General features: G+C 44.6%; 1 protein-coding gene across 1 annotated transcript in view; it reads right to left on the bottom strand.

The window, feature by feature from the left end:
- The window catches only part of STX12 (syntaxin 12), a 727233-nt gene that overhangs the window by 325174 nt on the left and 381614 nt on the right, over positions 1 to 20445 (bottom strand). Inside the window, exon 5 of the mRNA XM_069623056.1 lies at positions 15673 to 15716. Coding sequence (XP_069479157.1) covers positions 15673 to 15716 — 44 coding nt within the window. The remainder of the gene's footprint in view (positions 1 to 15672; positions 15717 to 20445) is intronic.

The raw sequence follows: 20445 nt of genomic DNA, 5'->3' as shown, positions 1-20445 counted from the left end.
GACTAATCAAAGCACAACCAAAAATAAGGAAAACGGGAGAAGAAAAGACACCAATAATACATGACAGCACGTCCCACTACACACATAACCAAAATGAAAGACAGGAAAGGAAAATAGGCAACAGACAGAAAAGACGAAAAACCACGTTTCCATACACTGGGGGTTCTGGGCAATCAGGGGTTAAAAACGAAACTGACTCCATAAGGTTGAAGCCGGGAGGAGAGGCATTAGCATCAGGTGTGAAGAGCCCCGGGCTAGAACGGCACAACACTAATTACTTGGGAGGAGGCACATCGGGGTTAAAAGCACCCAAAAACGTTTTACTTTGTCTCTCGCTTTGCAGGAGTGGAAAGAGGCTGACGGAGTGGGCTCTGAATGGGACGAGACCATTAACCCATATCGGTGGGCATATTAGAAGGAAAAGGAATTCTCACCGGAGTGCCCCGTACCGATCCTGCAGTCACTCCCGACTGCCCAGCTGCTGAAGGCGCCTGACGAGAAAGGAATCTCAAAAGCGGAAAAAGGGAAAAGTTTTGTTTATTTAGCGAATTGCAGCCGAGGACAGCGCAGAAACGGCTGTGTCCAGGAACCTGCAGCAGAGCGTGGAGGAGAGGCTCTGAACCATTCAAGCGTGGACTGAAAACGCTTGAACCCCTAACACATGTTGCATCAAGGAGGACTTTTACTCCGATGGTTTGCAAGGAACGAAAGGCAAGGAAGGCTACCAGTCCTGTGTGTGTTTCCACGTTATGAGCTGCATCTAGTTTAGAACACTGTAAGTTTAAGCTACACGTTATAATCATCATTTTTGGAAGAAGGAATTTGCCATTCTTGAGTTTTGTGTTACGAGCAGCCTGGAAGACCCATTTTAATTTTTGCCTTATTACTCTTGCTGAAGTTTCTGGAAGAGACGACCGGTTATACCCGAACTGATTACCCTTGGTCTGCACAAATAAAACCTCATTTGTTACCTTACCTACTTGTCTCTGGCTCACTACTTAACACCATGCCAGACCCCATGCTGGAGAAATGGGACTATCGAGCCACAGGGATTGCGCAATAACATTTCTGGGCGGGCTGTGTACGCAGAGGACTGATGCACAGAACTGATACGGTTACATGGAGAGCTGTTAAATGTCATTGGTGGAACCGTGTGGAACTTTTTATTAGTACGCAATGATGGCGTCCTGCAAAGAACAAACTGGTAATGGAAGAAGGAATGTTTGTGCTTCATTTGGACAAGGCCGTCGCCGTCCTTGGTTACACGCACGTGCGTATACTCCCTTTTTCTGGTAGTTACCAATGACATTACGACAATGGGGACTATCGCTGCTGCGGGTGTGGGTGCCACCAAGGCCTGTTCATAATTTTCGCCACTACTGTGCGTACCTAGGCACAGCGACATGGCTGGTACTAGTTGCAGACACACTGTAGGTAAGCAGATGGGGTGCACCATTACTTGCAGGGCAAACCTATGTTCTGTACTCCGGTGCTTAGAAAAGGCGCAAACACATTACACAGCACTTCTACAGTGTGCCTTTAGGGCGGATTGTTGTGGACATTTTCCACCCAGAAATCAGCCGTACATTGTTCGCAAACATGCATGCATGTGCAATGGCACATAGCGATTTGTTTGTAAGCCTGTCCTTTCAAAAAATACTGCGTACATTGCTCAACCCTATGATTTGCTGCTGTCTGAGAGTCTGGCTCATGTCCCCGAAACGAGGGCCCATGCGCACCGTCAGTGTGGTTGGCTGGTCACATTGCCACTGTGTCGTCATGCAGCTCAAAAAGCACATCTGGGGACTTTGAGGATGGTGGCTATGGAAATGGGACTGTACAACCACAGGGATTGAGCAACTATGTTTGTGACCATGGTGTTTACGCAGAGGGCTGTTGTAAACAACTAATACTGTGACATGGAGAGCTCTTCAATGTTATTGGTGGAAGCGTGTGCAACTTTTTACGAGTATGCAATGTCGCTGTGCTGCAAAGAAGACACTGCAACGAGAAGAAGTAATGTTTCAGCTTCATCCGGACAAGGCCGTCGCCGTACTTGGGTAAACGCACATGCGTATACTCCCTTTTTCTGCAAGCTGCCTATGACATTGGGACAATGTGGACTGTCGCTGCTGCAGGTGTGGGTGACAGGAAGGGACGTTTATAATTTTCTCCACTAGTGTGCCTCTACAGCCAGAGAGAAATGGTTGCTGCTTGTTGCAGACGCACTGTAGAACACCACTTTTAGCCATTACACCCCCAGCCTACCTAGACCTGTGACATGCATTTGTGACATAATGCTCAAGAACATTCAGAGGCCCCCCACAGTGTTTGTGTAACGTGGGCAGTCTGACTGATTTTGTAGGAAACGCAGTGATATCTTATAAAGGTCGCTAATGCACTTTGCACAGACCCCCACCAGTGTATGTGTATCTTGTGAGGTCTGAGTGACTGTGTAGGAAAGTCAGCGATGTGTTCTTTGAGCCTCTATACACGTTTCACAAACCCGCAATACTGTATCTGTTCCTTGCGAGATCACATTGCTTGTGTAGGAAACTGAGTGATATATTATGTTTTATTTTATTTTTTATTTTTTTTATCTGGATTTGTAAAGCGCACTAGCAGCCCGAGGGCGTTGAGGAGCTGTTACATGAACTTGTCTCAGTTAAATAGGGATACTTGGCTCTTGGTTACAGTGATATAATCTTATAAAGACCTTATACACAATCCAATCCTTTAACCAATCCGAACACACAAGAATACAATCAATGTACAAAAGAAAAGCAAATTTAAAGCATAACCTGTCCAAACAAAGAAACTCCTGCTCATGGCCACCAAGGGAAGAAGTATCCCCTTCTTCCTCTCCATCAAGAAACATTGGATTATGAAACCCATTCCATTCAACCAGTACAAAAAGCATGGACACATTTTCTGGTGAAATGATAAAACAAACTGCCAAATCATAAATAGGATAAATCAACAGAAGAGTAGTTTTCACCTCCTGAAGATCCACACTTTGTGGTGAAACACGTGTAGAGGATTTTTTCTTGGATAACTAAGGATTCCTTTCACAAATTATTTTGTTGTAGATGTGTTAATGTTTAATTACAGATTGTCCAAATTGACATAGGTGTGCTTGTTTAGCAGTAGTTGGTGTGGGAGTCAAATTCAGCTCCTGCTAAGTGTTAAGCTAGGCAGACCCTTCTCTGCTACAAGTAGCATCTACATTGCTCCTATCTCGCCTGATTTTGCAACCCTGTATTCTATGTTTGCTCATTTTTGGCCCCATTTTTCTGATGCTTCCTTATTTCAATGTAACATTACGGTTTGTAACACCAAGTACACCTGTTTTTTGTTAAAAAGTGTAGGCTTTGTTAGGCCTCTACAAAATAAAATCTGTTTGATGTCAAGGTACTCTTTGCTGTTTAAAAAGTTACTGCATTTATCTACTGAGTACACTTATCACTTCTTTACTTGTTCGTCTTCACTCACTGACATGTTGTTTGTTTTAGCAATACCTATTAAAATGGTTCATTCGTACAGTATGTGACGTGATCTCATACATTGGATTTTTAGAACTGGATGAAACCAAGTGAACAAAGTGGATGGTGAATGACATTGTTATTGATATGTTTCAAGAGGAAATTATGTTCTGCTGAGGAAGAAACTGGTGACACTATGTAAACGTCACTCATTTGGTACTTGTCTTCAAGAGGTAAGAGGATATGGGATGGAGCACATCAGACACTCCGCTGCTGTGATCTCTTGAAGGCCATATGCCAACTGAGGTAGTTTCCTGTGATGTCACAAGGTCAAAGTTAACGTGAAATAATTTCCTGTGATGTTATGTCCTGTCATTTCATTGGGTGAAGTTGATGTGGCATCATTTCCCGTTACGTCATCAGTATGGTAGGTACGATTTTTGAAACGTTACCATCCCTACACTTTTCTGGGCACAGAATGTTGGCATGAATGAGATTTGTGATGGCATCTTTGATGTCATGGGTGTTAGTCCTTGCAGTGTACACTGGTGGCGCGAGTTATGTTTGCTTTGCTTACCATACCTTGCGGATTTTGGGGAGTTTTCGCTTGTACCTGTAGCCATAACGTCCCTGTAACAACGTTTGTCCATTGAATTGCATAGGTTTTTGCTAGTGGAATTTAACCATAACGTTCCTTTAACAACGTTTTTTGCCAGTGTGTATATATATATATGTTCGATGTCACAACTTTAGTAAGCCAGGACCCGTGAAAGAGAAGGGTTGAAAATGTGGCACAGTAGAGAAAAACAGAAAATCATGGAAGAATCGAGAAGGCTGTCTGGCCCAGTGTCAAGGGTTGGGGCAGCCAAGAACTGGTTATCTATTAAAGGGGATACAAAGAACGTGAGAAACGAGGCGAGCTCCTGTTAAGATGCGACGGAGACACTACGAGTGCCAATTTTTATTCATTAAATATTAAAAGCGAAGAAAAGAGCTCAAACGCGGTCTCCTGTCATGTGGGATGGATGGAAATGGGCAAGCTGCACCGAGACTTGAAGATAAGAACGTGCTCACACTCCCTTCTATTCTCAGGAGCAGTGATACTGTGCAAGGCCGAGTCCAAAGACAATTCGAATGGCAGACGGCATGAGTGATGATGGATGGTGGGCTAATTGGGTGGGAAGGCATGGTCAAGTCCACCCACAAGCCTATGGGGTACCAGTTTGCGTGCTTCTAGCGAGTCGAATATTCCAGAAGGGTACAAGCGTGCCAACCAATTATAGAAGGCCATGTAATGAAGAGCCCTATAGTTTGAGAGCCAATGGTGTGTCGTGTATCTAACAAATACTGAGGATGGATTGCACAAAGGGTGGGCATAAGTTGTCCACCTGATTATAGAATCCAATCACAATCCAATCCCCTACAGAAAGTATACCTAGATGTTCCCTGCAGACATATCAAAATGCCAAGTAGGTTTTTCTTACTTTGCCACATAGTATGACATCACGTATGACAAATTCTTGCTATATAAGGATGTTTCTTCATGTGATGCTTCGAGATTATGCTGTGAGGCGTCCGTTGATGTTCACTGTACTCCCTGTTTTAGACAATTGACAATAAAACAGCTTTTGTTTTCCAACTTCCTGAGTCGGTCTGGTTATTGGTGTAAGAGTTATTCTGCACCCCCATCCATGTAATGATGCACTTCCTCATTTAAAAAGTACCTAACGGTTCACGTGGTAGCATGTCGGATAGTTACCGACCCATCGTGTCATGAACCGCTGCATGCGTCCATTCTGGTCTTCGTGGTCCCTGACCCATAGAGGAATGAATTCCGTGATCCTTCCAACATGGCCGTTTGGTGCGGAACGCAGCTTGCCAGTCTTTACGCGCTACATTCAACATTCTACAAAACAGACACGCCCCCGCAGCTCTGCGCGTCTCAACGCTACTGCTCAGAGTAGTCGGACGTGTGTTGCCGGAGTTCGCTCGGGGCTTCCTTCCGAGTCCGGTTTCCCGATTCCTTGATTCAACTTCCTTTCCTTTCCTCGAATTTACCTTCGAGCTTCTTCCTGGATCCTCGTCTGCGCTCGGGTCACAGCGTTCCGTGGCTCTGAGCTCGGACATTGGTCCTTCCTGGTTCCCGGTCCTGGACATCTGAACGCCTCCTGGTGTAGGACTGCTATCCTCACGCTGGAAACCGAAGATCAGCACACGGGTCTATACAAATCCCGGACCGTGCGAAAGAAATCATCCAAGAAGGTCGCAAGCAAGGAAAAACAGGTGAGAAGGGGAGAGACTTGTGACACATCGCTTAAGTAGAACTTCAGAGTTTCGGACAATTGAGCACTCTTCGGCATCTAGCCGCAAGATCGCAGGGTTTCCTATGGAGAGCGGCCCATATAGAATTCTTGCAAGCAAACTTATACAGGTGGGAGCGGTATTGCAACACATGACCACATACATGCACGCTGCGTACATGGGGAAAGAATTGGAAAAGAGGTTAGCTATTTTAGAGCTCTGGAAGATGTACCAAGGTGTCGAAGTGGCCGATCGGACACAAGCAATGGTCTAGTTTTACATAGTTGCCTTGGTGGAGTCGTCGGCTGGTTGTTTTTATCGAAGAGGATTTAGATGGAACTGTAGTCATGAACGAGCGTCACTTTTCAGAAGAATGCATGGATGATTAAGGTGTCAACTAAGGCATTCTCGGCATCAAAGTGGTGAACGAGGTGACCGTAGGCATAGACCGAGACGTCAACAATATCATCGAGGAGGGAGCAGCCAGAGCGTGTGATCCATGTCCCTTTTTTTATTAAACAGAGGCCCCGACACCTTCCTCTAACCAGGCCACTAACCTGCGGTGGAAGTCCTTGTGGGTATTGGATGAGAACGACTCGCAGATGGTACCAATTTTCAAGTCGTGGTACGGATATAGACAGTAGAGACACTGTTCATGAAGATCCTCGATGTAAACGTTCTTCAGGTTACATGTTGAGCAGGCCCATAAAAGTCTTTTCTTCCATTTGTCATCTCAACGGACTCTAGAAGGCCTCAGATGGAAGATTTTAACTCCGGAGGCAATGAAATGGGGCGAGACTTCACTGTCATAGGCGAGAAGCGATATGGCACCAAACCAGAAGATTTGATAGGAAAAACTATGAAAAAGGCACAAAAACATCAAAATTGTAGAAGAAATAATTTGAGGACTCCCACACTTGACGTGCAGTAACAAAATCTGAAGATGTACACTAGCAGCAGCGCTAAGGGGACCGGTCTAATTGGCTGTGGGCAGCATGACCCAAAAGGGATTCCAGGGAGGAGTCCACAGTCAGCCAGTTAGTGCTTTGCAACCTGTTTGCATGTGGTCAGTGTTCCAGAGGTGAGTTGATTGCTTCTATTGAGCTATGTCTCCACCCATTTGGTTGTGTATAAGTACTGCTGTATAATCATATTCAAATAGCATGTGAATTCTTGAAAGATCCAATGCTGGAGAAGAGAGTGGTACAAATAGTCTGGGACGTCTGCTAAATTTCGAGGTGATGAAGGAGAGTCAAAAAGGGGTTGTGCAGGTAAAAAGGAGGAGAGAAATCTGAAAATCCCAGTGTCCAAACTTGCAGAAAGATTGCTACCCAACCCAGGACACCAGGAACAAACAGATGGCTTGCACTTCTAATCCGTTACCATAGTATGGCGACAAGCACAAGTGTACAAGCAGCACCTTTACAAGTGAATCCAATGACACAAAGGGTTTGCTGTATTTTGCAGCTAGTTGTACGATCTGTGGCTCAAAATTCAATACATAAAAATGAGAGCAATTTGGCACAATCTGTACCAGGTACAACATACATTATGTAAATTGACAGTGTGCTTTATTACACAGAACATCTATTACTAATGGATCATGGCAGTGACCAAGTACACAGCGGCGCCTATGTAATCATGCAATCGGGAGGTACCACGATTCGAAATGCGCTCCGGAGACTTTCAGAAGCAGCACTTCCTGATCATTATCACTGCGCAAGTGGGGAAAAATTAGATACAGATTGTTTATGGTGTACATTTTACAATGTATGTATTTTCCCCCAACTGAGCAACATAGTCCCTTAAAAAATTATGAGAATTGGGTAGGCTACGAATCAGTATACATACAGAGATTGAGAAATATGCATCACAATAGTAGCCAAAGAAGGTGCACGCCAGACACTGAAGTCCCAATGTCAACTACACGATCATGTGACTGCAAGTATCCACCATTTGTATGTGTTCGGGAGTAACAGATTAGACAGTCACAGTTGAGCCGCATCCTGAGGAGAGATGTAGGAACACTCGCAATGGTAAGACTTTGGATAAGTTCATGGCCCTCGCCGCTCAGTTATGCTTTTACTAGCATGGTGCGCCGGTCGAGGGCAGTGCACCACAACTTAATGCTTGTATGTGCTGGTAAATGTGCGCTCGACTTGTTCAGCTCTCTAAAATACTAACTTATCAAGTGGGGTCTGCTTCCTACACAGAACATGTGAGAAAGCTACCCCTGAAAAATAGTCCTAAAGAATGGGGACATCACAATGCCCAACACAGAGAATGGTGCAGATAACACCTCAGTGAAGCAACACCATGTGCTACAGACGATGGCCCACTGAAGGAATACACTGGTGAGTCTGGTAAATTGTTGACGACTGAAACTACTCTTTCCTTTTGCTATTTTATGGTGCACCAGTAAATGCATCCAATTCTTGCACCGTCTCATAGTCAGTTTTCAGCATAATAGAGTGTCTCTATTTGTTTTATCCTCCACAGAGTGTGCAATCTCCACAGCATGAAGAAACCATGTTGTTTGTTGTGGCAACTGAACTGAAATACAAGGGAGTTCATGACTACAGACTAAACGACCGTCCTGACGAAGGTGGTAAAAATCACTTGTATCCCATTGAAACAATTTGACATTAGTAGATGTGTAGGGATAAAATGCACACCTAGACAAACTATTGATGTACAATAATTTCAAGTGCAGATAATTTCCCACTTGTTTCCTTTGCCAATCTAATTTATTGAAAATAAAAAATAAGAATAAGAACAATAAAGAACAGGCAGAAGGGAATTGTGAATATAATTAGTAGCCCCTTTCCCCTGTCTGCAGTGAGTAGATTGTTTTAAAGATTTCATATACACATGATGGTGAAACAGTCAAGAATAAAATTAAGCATGCCAAATTCGAAATCATCTGTTTTTAGATTAATTTGATACGAATAGCTGGTTTTTAGTAACCAGCGAGCGCAGATAGGGACAGTTCCTCTATCTTTTCACCTAGATAGGTGGCCCTTCACCGCTTGCTTGGGGTAGTACACTTGCACATGGGGATAGTTCGAATCTTTGCAGAGACATATACCAAGGTTCTCACGTTTCTAAATAGATAAAAGGTTCCTCTCTTCTGTGAAAAACCTGAAGGGGTCTCACCCGCTAGTCCCCAGGGATCTGTCATCCAGGTGGCCAGGACATGGCCATCACTACTGGATCCAGTTCCTGGGGGTGGACCAATGCGGGAAGATCACCTCAGGGAGTGGAAGTGGGACACCTACGGGTGAGACATGGTACCCCCTTCCTTACAACCCCTTTTCCCCACCCTACCCCGTAAGAATTCAGAAGCTCTACACCCCCATCCCTTTCCGACACAAACACTTTCTTACAACACGAAAGACAAGGGACTAACACCAGAGCCCTTTACCTGACATGTCCCAACACAAGGGTCAGGCAGAGTCAGGCAACGGACAATAACTACGCACACTGGACAGCCCTTTCCCTTCCCTACTGGGATAAAAGGCGGTGCACAAGAGCACATTTTGAGTGAGGCTGAACACATGAGGAATCAGCCATTTCGGACCGGCAGTTCAAACTGAGGCGAAAGGCAGCGAAACCTGGAGGGATGACGGGGAGGGAATTGCCCTTGCCCTTTTCAACTCAGACCTGCAAAGACTCCAAAAGGGAAATCAGAAGACCAGAAAGTCCAGCTAGCGTGTGGTGCGACAGGTGTCAACGGCACACAGGGCCCTCATGCGCTGATAGCCGAAGCGGGGAGAAGCACTTACCGCTGTGGTGCTGTCCTTGACTCAGGAGACAAGAAACTCCAACAGCTCAGCACAGCCGTTGAGTCAAAGAAAACTGATAATAAACCGAACTGTGGTCGGCCCAAGGTTGCAGGCCGCAACATTGTTGAACATAGAACTTATGTGTACGAACTTTAAAGAAACCCTAGCACAAGGTCCAGCGGCACAGTGGTCCAGCACCGCGGGGGTGCCCTTTTGGGTTGTGTTGTCTTTTTGAATCTACGAGGACCAAGAGGCCCTAGGTGAGCTGACTCAAGAGGTCAAAGTGGTCATACAAGGGTCGAGTAAAACCCCTTGTACAATCGAAAGTCTTTGACCCCTAACCAAAAGGAAACCAAAGGGAAGTGAATCCCTCATTGTATAAAGTGAATTATGTAACTGGCAACTGTGATTCCGGCTGAGGGATGCCTGCAGAAGGGGGTAAAGCATGATAACCCTGTGAACATTGTGTTGACAAGAGTGAACCCGCCTGAGGGATGCTAATAGTGAAAGATTATTTAAAAAGACATTAAGACTTGTGAATCCAACAAGTGGAGTGTTCGGAGTAACAGGCTGTATGTAGTGAACCCGACTGAGGGAGGCCAACACTGAGAGAAGAAGATTCGAAGCCCAAGTGAGGGGGCACCAAGAAGAAAGCTAAGGGAGGTGAATCCTGTATTGTGATAAAGCCAAGGAAAGGCTAAGGGAAGTGAACCCCACCTTGTGATCAAACCCAAGTAAACAGTATTGTTTGGCAAATGTGAACCCGACAGAGATGCCTACGAATTAGGATGAACAGTAACACACCTGTGAACATTGTGGTAACAAATATGAACCCGACCGAGGGATATCCACAGTGAATGCTTGGCCATAGTGAACCCGACTGAGGGAGGCCCATTTTGCAAGAAGGATCGGAGCCCGGCTGAGGGGGATCCAAGGGTGAAGGGAAATCGCCCAACATGTAGACCGATTGAAGATATTCTTTTCTTTGTTGTTTATGGTTCCTTAGGCCTTCAGAGATTTTGGAGAAAAGGGACTTGGCCCTGGAAGATCCTGGTATTGTGGCAAGGAACTATAACCTTGTGCTGGCAAGGCTCAGGAGTGTGCTGTGCTCAGAGGTCCTGCCTTGTCCCATGCTAAAAACGTGGGGAAGGGAAACCACAGCCATACCATCCTGACTTATCATTTGGTGAACACATCTTTCTTTTCTTGTGAATATTATCCCACACTATTTTGTAACTAAGAGGCAAGGACTGGCAATAGTTTTTTTAGTATAGGCCCTTTTCATTTGACAAGACACCACTAGCACTGCCTTATTTGATGGCTGTAACTTGCCTCATCTTAGATTTAGGTTAGGCGTTTTTCTCACCCATTCATACAGTTTAATAAACACCCTTGAACTGTGATCACTTGTGTCTGTCTTTACTGTTGCCACCATGAGCTCCTTACACTTCACAGTGTTTTCATGGTAGTTTTTTGGGCGCTAGAGGGGAAATACGGTTACGCCCAATAGGCCTTTTGGTTTGTTTATGTCTAAGATGTTGCCATGAGCAACTGAAAATGTATGCTGACCATTCTGAGCAGTTTTCTGCCACCTCTCAGTTTGTTGATGCTGTATCAGGGCAGTCCAAGGTTAACCTATGTAATGCCAATGACTAGGAGTACTGCTGAGTCAGTGAGCGACATCACCTCAATATCAGCAGAGCTCAATGATACCCATAGTGCTCTATCTGGCATCAGAGAAAGGAAAGCTGCCACAGAAGAGCTAGAGAAAAATCAAAGAATGTTACAGTCCCCAAGCCACCTACTCAATTGAGACCTATGGGGTTTTGGTACTTGAGCGGTTGAACAGGGTTAATCAGAGTGGGCCCTGCAGCCACACCATTTCCAAGCAAACTGGTACCAATTGGTATGTCAATGCTGTCTGCCATGAGAGCTGGCAGAGAGAAGGAGAGATGGAGTCACAGAGCTAAGCAGGAAGATCTTGACTTTCTATCACCAGCCTGCCATTTGGCCAGGAGCACTTGGTTTTGAGCGTGAAGCTGCTTTGACAGGATGATCTGATGATCCTGATCTGGCCACTCTATCATGAAATGCTTAAAGGGGAAGTTCACGCAAACGTTTTATGCATTCAAAATGTTGGCCATAATAAAAAAGATATAGTGGCATTATTTTTAAAAAGAACTTTCCTATGGATATTTTTTTTTTAAATGACCCTTAAAGTCCTGCTTTACAAGGGCTTGGAGGTAGCCATTTTATAAGCAAATCCAGTTTCATGTTTATGAGTTAATGTTGTGCTCCCATGGCAACAATCAAGCAAAAGCCCCACACTGCGAGCTTTTGCTTATTGCTGCCGGAGAGCAAAGCAGTGGACCATGTCAGAAGGATCGTTAGTGAGGGCAGCAAGGGGATCAGAGCAGAGCCTGGTGGATCATGCCCACAGTGCACCGCACCAGTATCAGTATCAATGCCTCAAATACCAGACCTCTGTTGGGACAGACTGCTTGACTCAATCTTGGTAAGTCCCACCCTCAAGCCCCCACTTCAAGCCACCGCAAAGTATATGTGAAATAAGGTGATGGCAGTGGCATGTCGCTCTCCTACCTGCCAGCGAGCACATAGAAGCAGCATGGTGCCGCAGAAGAGTTGGGATTGATGCATTGCCCGAGTCGAGACAGGACGCACAGAGCAGGGAATTTTTGGGAGCTGGCTTTGCAAACACTGAACCAGCTCTGAAAAGAAAGCAGGCTTGCATTGCAGAACATTGGACTGATCGGCTTTGTGGAGAACAAGCAGAGAAAACGCTGCCTGCTGCTGAACAGTCTCTAGTTGTCAGGAGGATTTAGGGTCCTGCAGGGCACAATGAGCGCAACGGATCAGCCAGCAGAAAGGCTGTGTGTGCAGTCCACACCGGAGCAGCCCACTATGATCACCAGAGCTTCAGGTTTTAGAAGCAAAGGAGCGGAGCGGAACGGAAGTGGCCCTGTTTCTGCTGTGAAGGCAGCAAGCCCTGGGCAGGCATCCGAGTGTGGGTACGGAGAGGAAAGCTACATACGGTGCAGAGTTCCTGGTTGACGCAGGTCCTCTACCGCCATAGCCACTGCATTTAAAAGCTATACGCTCATCAGAGCAGGAGTAGTAACACAGCGCACTCCGTGGGAAGGGAGCAGAGTCCCAATGAAGGAAGAGCAAAAGTGCAGTGCTCCACACAGCAGGCAGCCATCTGAGTGGGTGTACGGAGAGGAAAGCTACATACGGTGCAGAGTTCCTAGTTGATGCAGGTCCTCTACCGCCATAGCTACTGCATTTAAAAGCTATACGCTCATCAGAGCAGGAGTAGTAACACAGCGCATGCCGTTGGAAGGGAGCAGAGTCCCAATGAAGGAAGAGCAAAAGTGCAGTGCTACACACAGCAGGTCCTACAGACGATGTTTCTGCTGATTTCAGGGAGCAGCACAGATCCGAAGCAGGTGCAAAAAGCCCCGCCACAGCAAATATTCAGGGCACAGCAGAGAAGCCCACAACTTTGAGGATCTGGAGGAAGAACTGGAAACTCAGGGAATGAGAAAGCTCCCATTGGGTCACCTGCACTCTAGCAGCGCCACGGGCAGCCCTAATGCACAACGTACTGAAGGAGACCCTACTTGATTACCAGTGGGACCGGCCTGACAATCTCCCCAGCCAGACCATCCCTGTTGCTGATTCAGACTAGAGCCACTTTTGACATGGGTGTACATTTACTGAATGAAAGCAGTACTTACATATTAGCAGTCCAAAGGAGAGGGGCATGTGCACACTTGCCTCTACATAGCCTGCCAGCACGAACGATCCCTTGGACATGGTCCACTGCTCTGCTCTCCGGCAGCAATAAGCAAAAGCTCCCAGTAGGGGTTTTTTGTTTGATTGTTACCACGAGAGCACAGCATTAACTCAAACAAGAAACTGATTTTGCTTAAAAAATGGCTGCCTCCAAGTCCTTGCAAAATATGACTTGAAATTCCATAGGAACTTTAAAATAATAATAATAATAAAAATAATAATAATAATGCCAATATATCTTTTTGATTATGGGCAACATTTTTAAAGCATAACATTTGTAAGTGAACGTCCCCTTTAAGCAGAGTAGTGCAAGGCATGAATCCAAGCTTTTGGAATATTTGGACAAGGTGCATCTCAGATCCACAGATTTCATGGATAAGTCCTCTTTTTGCAGTAGACCTACAGAGAGTTGTTCCCTCCATTGCCCACATGTGGAGGCAGGTTAGAGAGGTGCCAGCAGTCCTACTACAAGACAACCCGGATGTCATTGTAGAGGAAGAGTTGGAGGCACCTGATGTAACTCATAACCAAACACAAACCACAAAAGCATACCACAATGTATTCACTTCCGAACACCCAGAAGGCCTGTGGGCATGATTATCAAGTTTAATTGTTGGACGAATCGAGATTAGCCCCATGGATCCCCTGCCAGCATATCCATTGAGGAAAGACTGTACTGGAGGCTACATTCCCCAGTCTGTATACTACATTGAAATCTGTGAACTGGATTGGCCCTTGGATGGGGCAACCCAATGACTTACAGTTTACGTGGAAGAGGTCCCTGTAAGTCATGAAGTGCAAGGAAGAAGCCTCATGTAGATAAGCCAGGCTGCGAACACAGACTGCTAGCAGGTGACTGAAATGTGGGTTTCAATAGCCTTGGGTACCTAAATGATACATGGATGATGTGGAGGCAGAGCATGACTGTTGTATCTGAGACAAGGTCTCCATACGCTTGATTAAATGAAATAGACTTACTATGCTACTGGATGCATGCTCAATTGAGCAGCTACCAGAGATTCAAATCAAACTATCAGAGAATCTGGAAACCATTCCTCAGACAAGTCATCAACTTTAACCTATATTCCGTTAGTGGGGCCACTGCACGCCCTCTCCTGCTGCAATATCAAGTAATCCTATTTAAACACCACACCTTGGGACCAACCATATCAACATGTCCTCAATTCAGCATCACACAAGTCCTCCTAAACCATGATATGAACAAGTCCTCCTAAACCGTGCTTTTCCGTACAAGATCCTTCAATAATATAAAAACGTCCTTGCTTAACAACCTCCGTTTAGACGTGCAGCAAAACGAACAAAAATGTTCCCTTGGAATTGAAAAAAAAAGACATCTACCATCTTACATTTTAAGAACTTTCCTTAGGTGGCCATAGTTAAAAAGCTGGAAAAATATTGAGTTCTTGCATATTTACTAGTTTCCTTGAGATGGTGGACTCAGTACATGCAGACCACAAGTATGCAGAGTACACATGGCAAGAAAAGAAGCAGCCAGGATAGAGGAGAAGCCTGTTTACTTCAGGGATTGTATTTTGTTTTTGAATTTACTCCCATCTTTGGGCAAATTTTATCAGTAGACTGCATACAATTCAAGTGGGAATTAAAAAAAAAAACAGTAGCAACACTGCAGAAATCGCCATCACTAACCGTATATTATCTTTCCCTTTTTATTAGGACATGTTTGTTCTGTTTTGTTCTCTAGCTTTCTTCCTCTTTTGCCATTTCCTGCTTACCTTTTCACCCCACCGACCATAGTCTTGTTTACACCCTAGGTGGGGCTCACAGTTCGCCCATAAGGAGAAGGGATTGACCATTTTAAGACCACAACAGTGCTGATGTGTGCAGTATAAAAGCCAATTGACGCAACCCAACTTCCCTTTTTTACATCAAAAATATGTAGGTAAATAATGATCACTAGTAGCCAAAATACCTTTCTCTAAATCAGTGGGTATCGAATTTTGGCCTGTTCTTTATGCATAAGTTTCCCTCTCTATACAGTACTCTGCTGCTTCCCAGAAAGGTTCGTACTTCATAAATGCCATAAATACATACATGTAAATAATGTTCTTTTAAAGGGATCAAGAATATATGTTTAGACATGCACATATTTTGCCTGCCAAGTATTCATTTGAGGTACATTTATGACATTCTACTTCAATATTCTGACTTGCTTTCGTTTTTCTCAAAAGGCCAATAGCGCACACCGTAATGCACTTAAGAATTAATACTCTGCATGAAATTGTAACATGAATATGTGAAAAACGTACATGTCAAAGGAGACCAACTGCTCATCCTTTTGCTTCTGATCATCCTAAAATAAAGAAAACACAAATTAATTGCTTGCAAATATACAACACTATTTAACTTCACTAATCCAATAAGGGTGGACAGATTTGTATTAAAAGTATCTGTCAAAAAGGCATTATGTCTCGATCCCACAGACTTCAACTTTAGGTAATAACTACTAAATGCTTTCCTTATGGAAAGTTATTTGTAAAGAAGATGTGGCATTAAAATGCCAAAAAACACATCAACTCTCAATCTCCTGCAACCATACCAGCCTGACCTCAGAAAATATTGCATCACTGCAAGGAATTTGTTCCAGCTATTGGATGCTGCCATTTACATATTCTGTGAGGCAACTTCTAATTCTTCCAGACCTGCCGACAGCCTTCGATAAAGTTGGCCATAATATATTCCAGTCAATCCTGACCTCAGACTGGTTGAGTTGGGATGGCGCTAGACTCATTTTCCCCTTTCAAAGCAGGAAGACATCTATTTGTTGAAATTGAAATTGCTACGCCCTCTCACAACCCAAATTGGGGTGCCTTGAAGATTCAACCTTATCACCAAATGCTATTTATATTATAAATGATGCCACTGGAAGATTGACAAAGTTAGGGTAAACAGAACTTAGTGGGCTACACATCTTTTCTCTGAAGCTCCTAAAAAATGCTTCTTGCCTTCCTGACGATGTATGGAGTGTATAAATCCAGTCTCATTGTCACCTGCCTGTGTATTTTTGGTGTCGAAATGGAGACCAACAAGGAGGCTAGAACCAGGCTGCTGTCCGTTCATTATCTAAAGACAGAAGGGGTAAGAAGGGGAAGACAGCATTCATTGTTCCAGACTCCAAACCAACCTACCCTCTCCATATCCCCCACTACCCTAAGCTATGCTGTTGCACGTAAAGGATTTAAATCTGGAGGAATTTCTGGGATATGTGCAGCAACCACAATTTAGGGCCATATAGAATTTAACTATGGTAAAACTATGAAGGTATGTATTTACTGGAAGCTAGGTAAAGTGACTTCAGGTTGAGGGTGACAATGGGAAACAATTAGATAAAGGGATCATAGCAGGTCAAATATTTGTAAGCTACACTGACAGCAATGTTGGCGAGCAGGTTAAAACTAAAACAAATTGAAAGAGCACATTTACACGGTCATTTAAAGCAGCCTCTATAGAAACTAGGTTTAGAACTGCTTCTGTCCGTGAAGGGATGTTCCATCATTTGACCTGACTTGGACTATGTTATACAGCGCGCCCGCATATGAGAACATGGGTTGTCTCTGAGCTGGGGATGCAAGGAAGACACACTGGAGGTCATGTGTTTTAGATTTCTAAGGCAACAGGGCTGTTTAAGAGACGATTGTGTTTCATAGTCATCTAGGTACACATGTATTGCAGTGGACAAGAGGCAAGCAAGTAAAGCAAGTAAACTGAGAACAAAGGTGCACATAGTATACTATTCAAATGTATGGTACAAGCTAAACTAGTAAAGTGAGAATTCAGGCGCACAATATGTACCATTTAATGTAAACTGTTAACGGAAATTAACTTGCACTAACGAATTCTGCAGAGAGAAAAAAAAGCTGCTACATCCACTCATAGGTTAATGCAGAATTAATTTGAGAAAAAAGTCAGTAAATCTAAACTTGTGCATGGTGCCTTTACATGCAGACCCCACAACAATTGAACATGTTAGTTTCTGCAGATAGAAAGTACAATGGCATGAAGAAAATGCTTAGCTAATGATGTCCTCAAAACCAAACATACTCCCTAAACCCGGATCCCAAAGAGAGGTGGTGTGAAGGATCAGGAAGCTAGGTGTACTAGGAAGCACTGGATTTGTGTTGCAGAAGAACAAGTTACTTACCCCATGTAACATTCTTTCGACTGGATATTCCTCCCACGTATTCCTTATGTTTGATGTTTCCAATATCCAGCTTCACTTATTTGGAAAGAAAATGTCAGCAGGGGGGCGCTGTGCGATGTCCCTCGAAGGCCTCCGCTCGATGTCGATGTCACCAAAGGTATATGTAGCACGTGCAGCGCCCGTTGGCTTCAGTTCCGTTTTACGCGTGAAGGATTTATCTTATACCAAACGGCTACTCCTCCTGAGAGAGCCCAGGCTGTAATCGCAAGGGAAATTCTACTGCGGGGTAGGTTGGGAGGGGCGATAAAGAATATGCGTGAGGAACATCCAGTCGAAAGAACGTTACCAGGAGTAAGTAACTTGTTCTTCAAATGGATTGTGTCCTCCCACGTATTCCTGATATTTGATACACTCCCAAAGCAGTTTATAGTTTTTGGAGGAGGGAGTCAGAATTTTATATGAGACTTGAATAGTGTTCATGGGTGTGTGTGTACGGAATGCAACACTGCTTTTCCAAATACAGTTTCCTGACCTGAGGAAGATTAATGTTTAGTGAAGGCGTGTACAGACGACCATGTGGTAGCCGCACAGATTTACTTTATTGGTACTACCCTCTGTAAAGCGGAGGAAGTTGCCATGCCTCAGGTCGAATGAGCCCATAGGCCTTCTGGAGGATCTTTTCCCACCAGTCTATAGCATTCTGATATTGCCAATATAATCCATCTGGATAGTGTTTATTTGGTTATAGTCGTACCCAATTTGTGACCTGAATAGCCCACAAATAATTGGTCATCCTATAAAAGCTCAGTGCACGTTTGGGGTCAAGCCTGTGAAGCCTCTCCTTTTCCATCCCAGGATGTGGAAGAGGGTAAAATGATGGCAAAGTTATGGTTTGCGTGAGATGAAACTTGGAGACGATTTTGGGTAGAAAAGTGGGTTTTACCCTCAGCACCACTTTATCCTTGTAAAAGACAGTATAAGGAGGCTTGCAAATTAAAGCCTGAAGCTCACTCACTCTTCAGGGCAGATGTAATCGCTACTAAAAAGATGTTTTTTAGGGTTAGTGGCCTGAAAGAACAGGAGTTTAATGGCTCGAAAGGAGCCCCAATCATAAACTTCAACACTAATTCAGATCCCAGCCTGGGACTTGAAAAGGGATTGGAGGGAAAACATTTGTCAGTTCCTTTTAAAATCGTACTAATTCAGGTATCTTAAAGTAAGAAACTTCTTCTGAACTAGGCTTAAAAATAGAAAGCGCCACCAAATATCCCTTGAAGGTACCAATAGGGAGCCCCAGATTAGCCAGATGTAACAAAAAGGATAACACCATCAATGTATTACATGTAAATGGGTCAGCATTCTTATCTCTACACCAGCTGCAGCGGTACAAAGATTTAGTTACTGGCCTTCTTGCCAAAAGCAAAACCTCCATTACTTCGTCCGGGAGGATCCCAATCCTTGTATCTCAGCCTCTCGGAAACCATCCGTGAAGGCTGAGCGTCCTGATATCCAGATGGAGAATGAATCTACCTCCCTCCCTCCCACTCTGGACATTCTTACTCCGAACAGATGGCAGAAAGGCCTTCAGCGCTAGTCTGATTGCCCTCAGCTCCTAAAGGTTGATATGTAGTTTGGACTACGATGGAGACCAATGACCGCCGATTGTCAGGTCATTGGTGTGGGCTCCCCACCCTGTGAGTGAGGTGTCCGTCACTACTGTTATTTCCGGCCATGGTTTCCATAACTGTTCCCCTTCCAAGATGTTCTCCCAACAGGCCCACCACTGAAAGTCCTGTGAGACTAAGATCAGGATTTGTAGGAGATCTGACATCCTTCCTAAGAATTGGGACCACTGAGTCCCGAGAGCCCATTGGAGAGATCTTATTCTCAGGCGAGCCTCTGGCACCAGAAAAATGCAGGATGCCACGAGGCCGGGCAACCTCAGAAAATCAAAGGCCGGTAGATGCTGGTCATTTTGGAATTTGGTCACCATCTGCAGAATGTCTTGAGCCCTCACCACTGGTGACAAGGCTATTCCCAGGGATGCATCCAGGACTGCCCCAATGAATTGGAGTCGTTGTGATGATCATGTGGGACTTCTTGAAGTTGAGGGAGAAGCCCAGTCTGTGAAGGGAGCGACAGGTATAGTAGAGATGTTCCAAGGCCTGTTCTGGGGAACTGGCCCTGATCAGCCCATCGTCTAGGTAGGGGTAAATGTGAATTCCCCCCCTACTGAGACTTGCTGCCATCAGTTTGGTGAATACCCTCGGGGTGGAGGTCAGTCCAAATGGCAGAACTCGAAACTGATAATGAGAACCACCAATGACGAACCTCAGGTACTGTCTGTGCTTGTGATGGATAGGCACATGAAAGTAAGCATCCTGAAGGTCCAATGATACCATCCTATCCTGAAGCTGGAGGGCCTAAAGGATCTGAGAAAGTGTTTACCATCTTGAACGTGTCCTTCCCAAGGAACCGGTTCAATTCTCTTAAATCCAAGATGGGTCTCAATCCTCCGTCCTATTTGGGGATTAGAAATTACGGGGAGTACCAACCCTAGTTCCTCTTGGCTACAGTTATTTGTTCTATAGCACCTTTCTCTAGCAGGGTTAGTATCTCCTGCATAAGGAGTGGACCTGGAACTTTTTTTTTTTCAAATTATTTTTATTGTAATTTTTATATTAAGAAACTAACCACAACATTAAAACAATGGGACTGTCCCTCAGTCCTTAACTCTTTCCCTCCCTTCCCGACCCACCCCCCCGCCGGATGACACTTAATGTCTCTGATCTTCAATCGAGGCCTCTAGAATTTTAGTCTATTTAAACATGTCCAAAATGCGGATTTTGTGGGGGCACCATTGTAGCATGTAATCACCCTG

The sequence above is a fragment of the Ambystoma mexicanum genome, chromosome 11 (assembly GCF_040938575.1).
Source record: "Ambystoma mexicanum isolate Mex_15411 chromosome 11, UKY_AmexF1_1, whole genome shotgun sequence".
In the NCBI taxonomy this organism is placed as follows: domain Eukaryota; kingdom Metazoa; phylum Chordata; class Amphibia; order Caudata; family Ambystomatidae; genus Ambystoma; species Ambystoma mexicanum.
The sequence above is the reverse complement of the archived record's forward strand: the minus strand, read 5'-3'. Positions and strand labels throughout refer to the sequence as shown.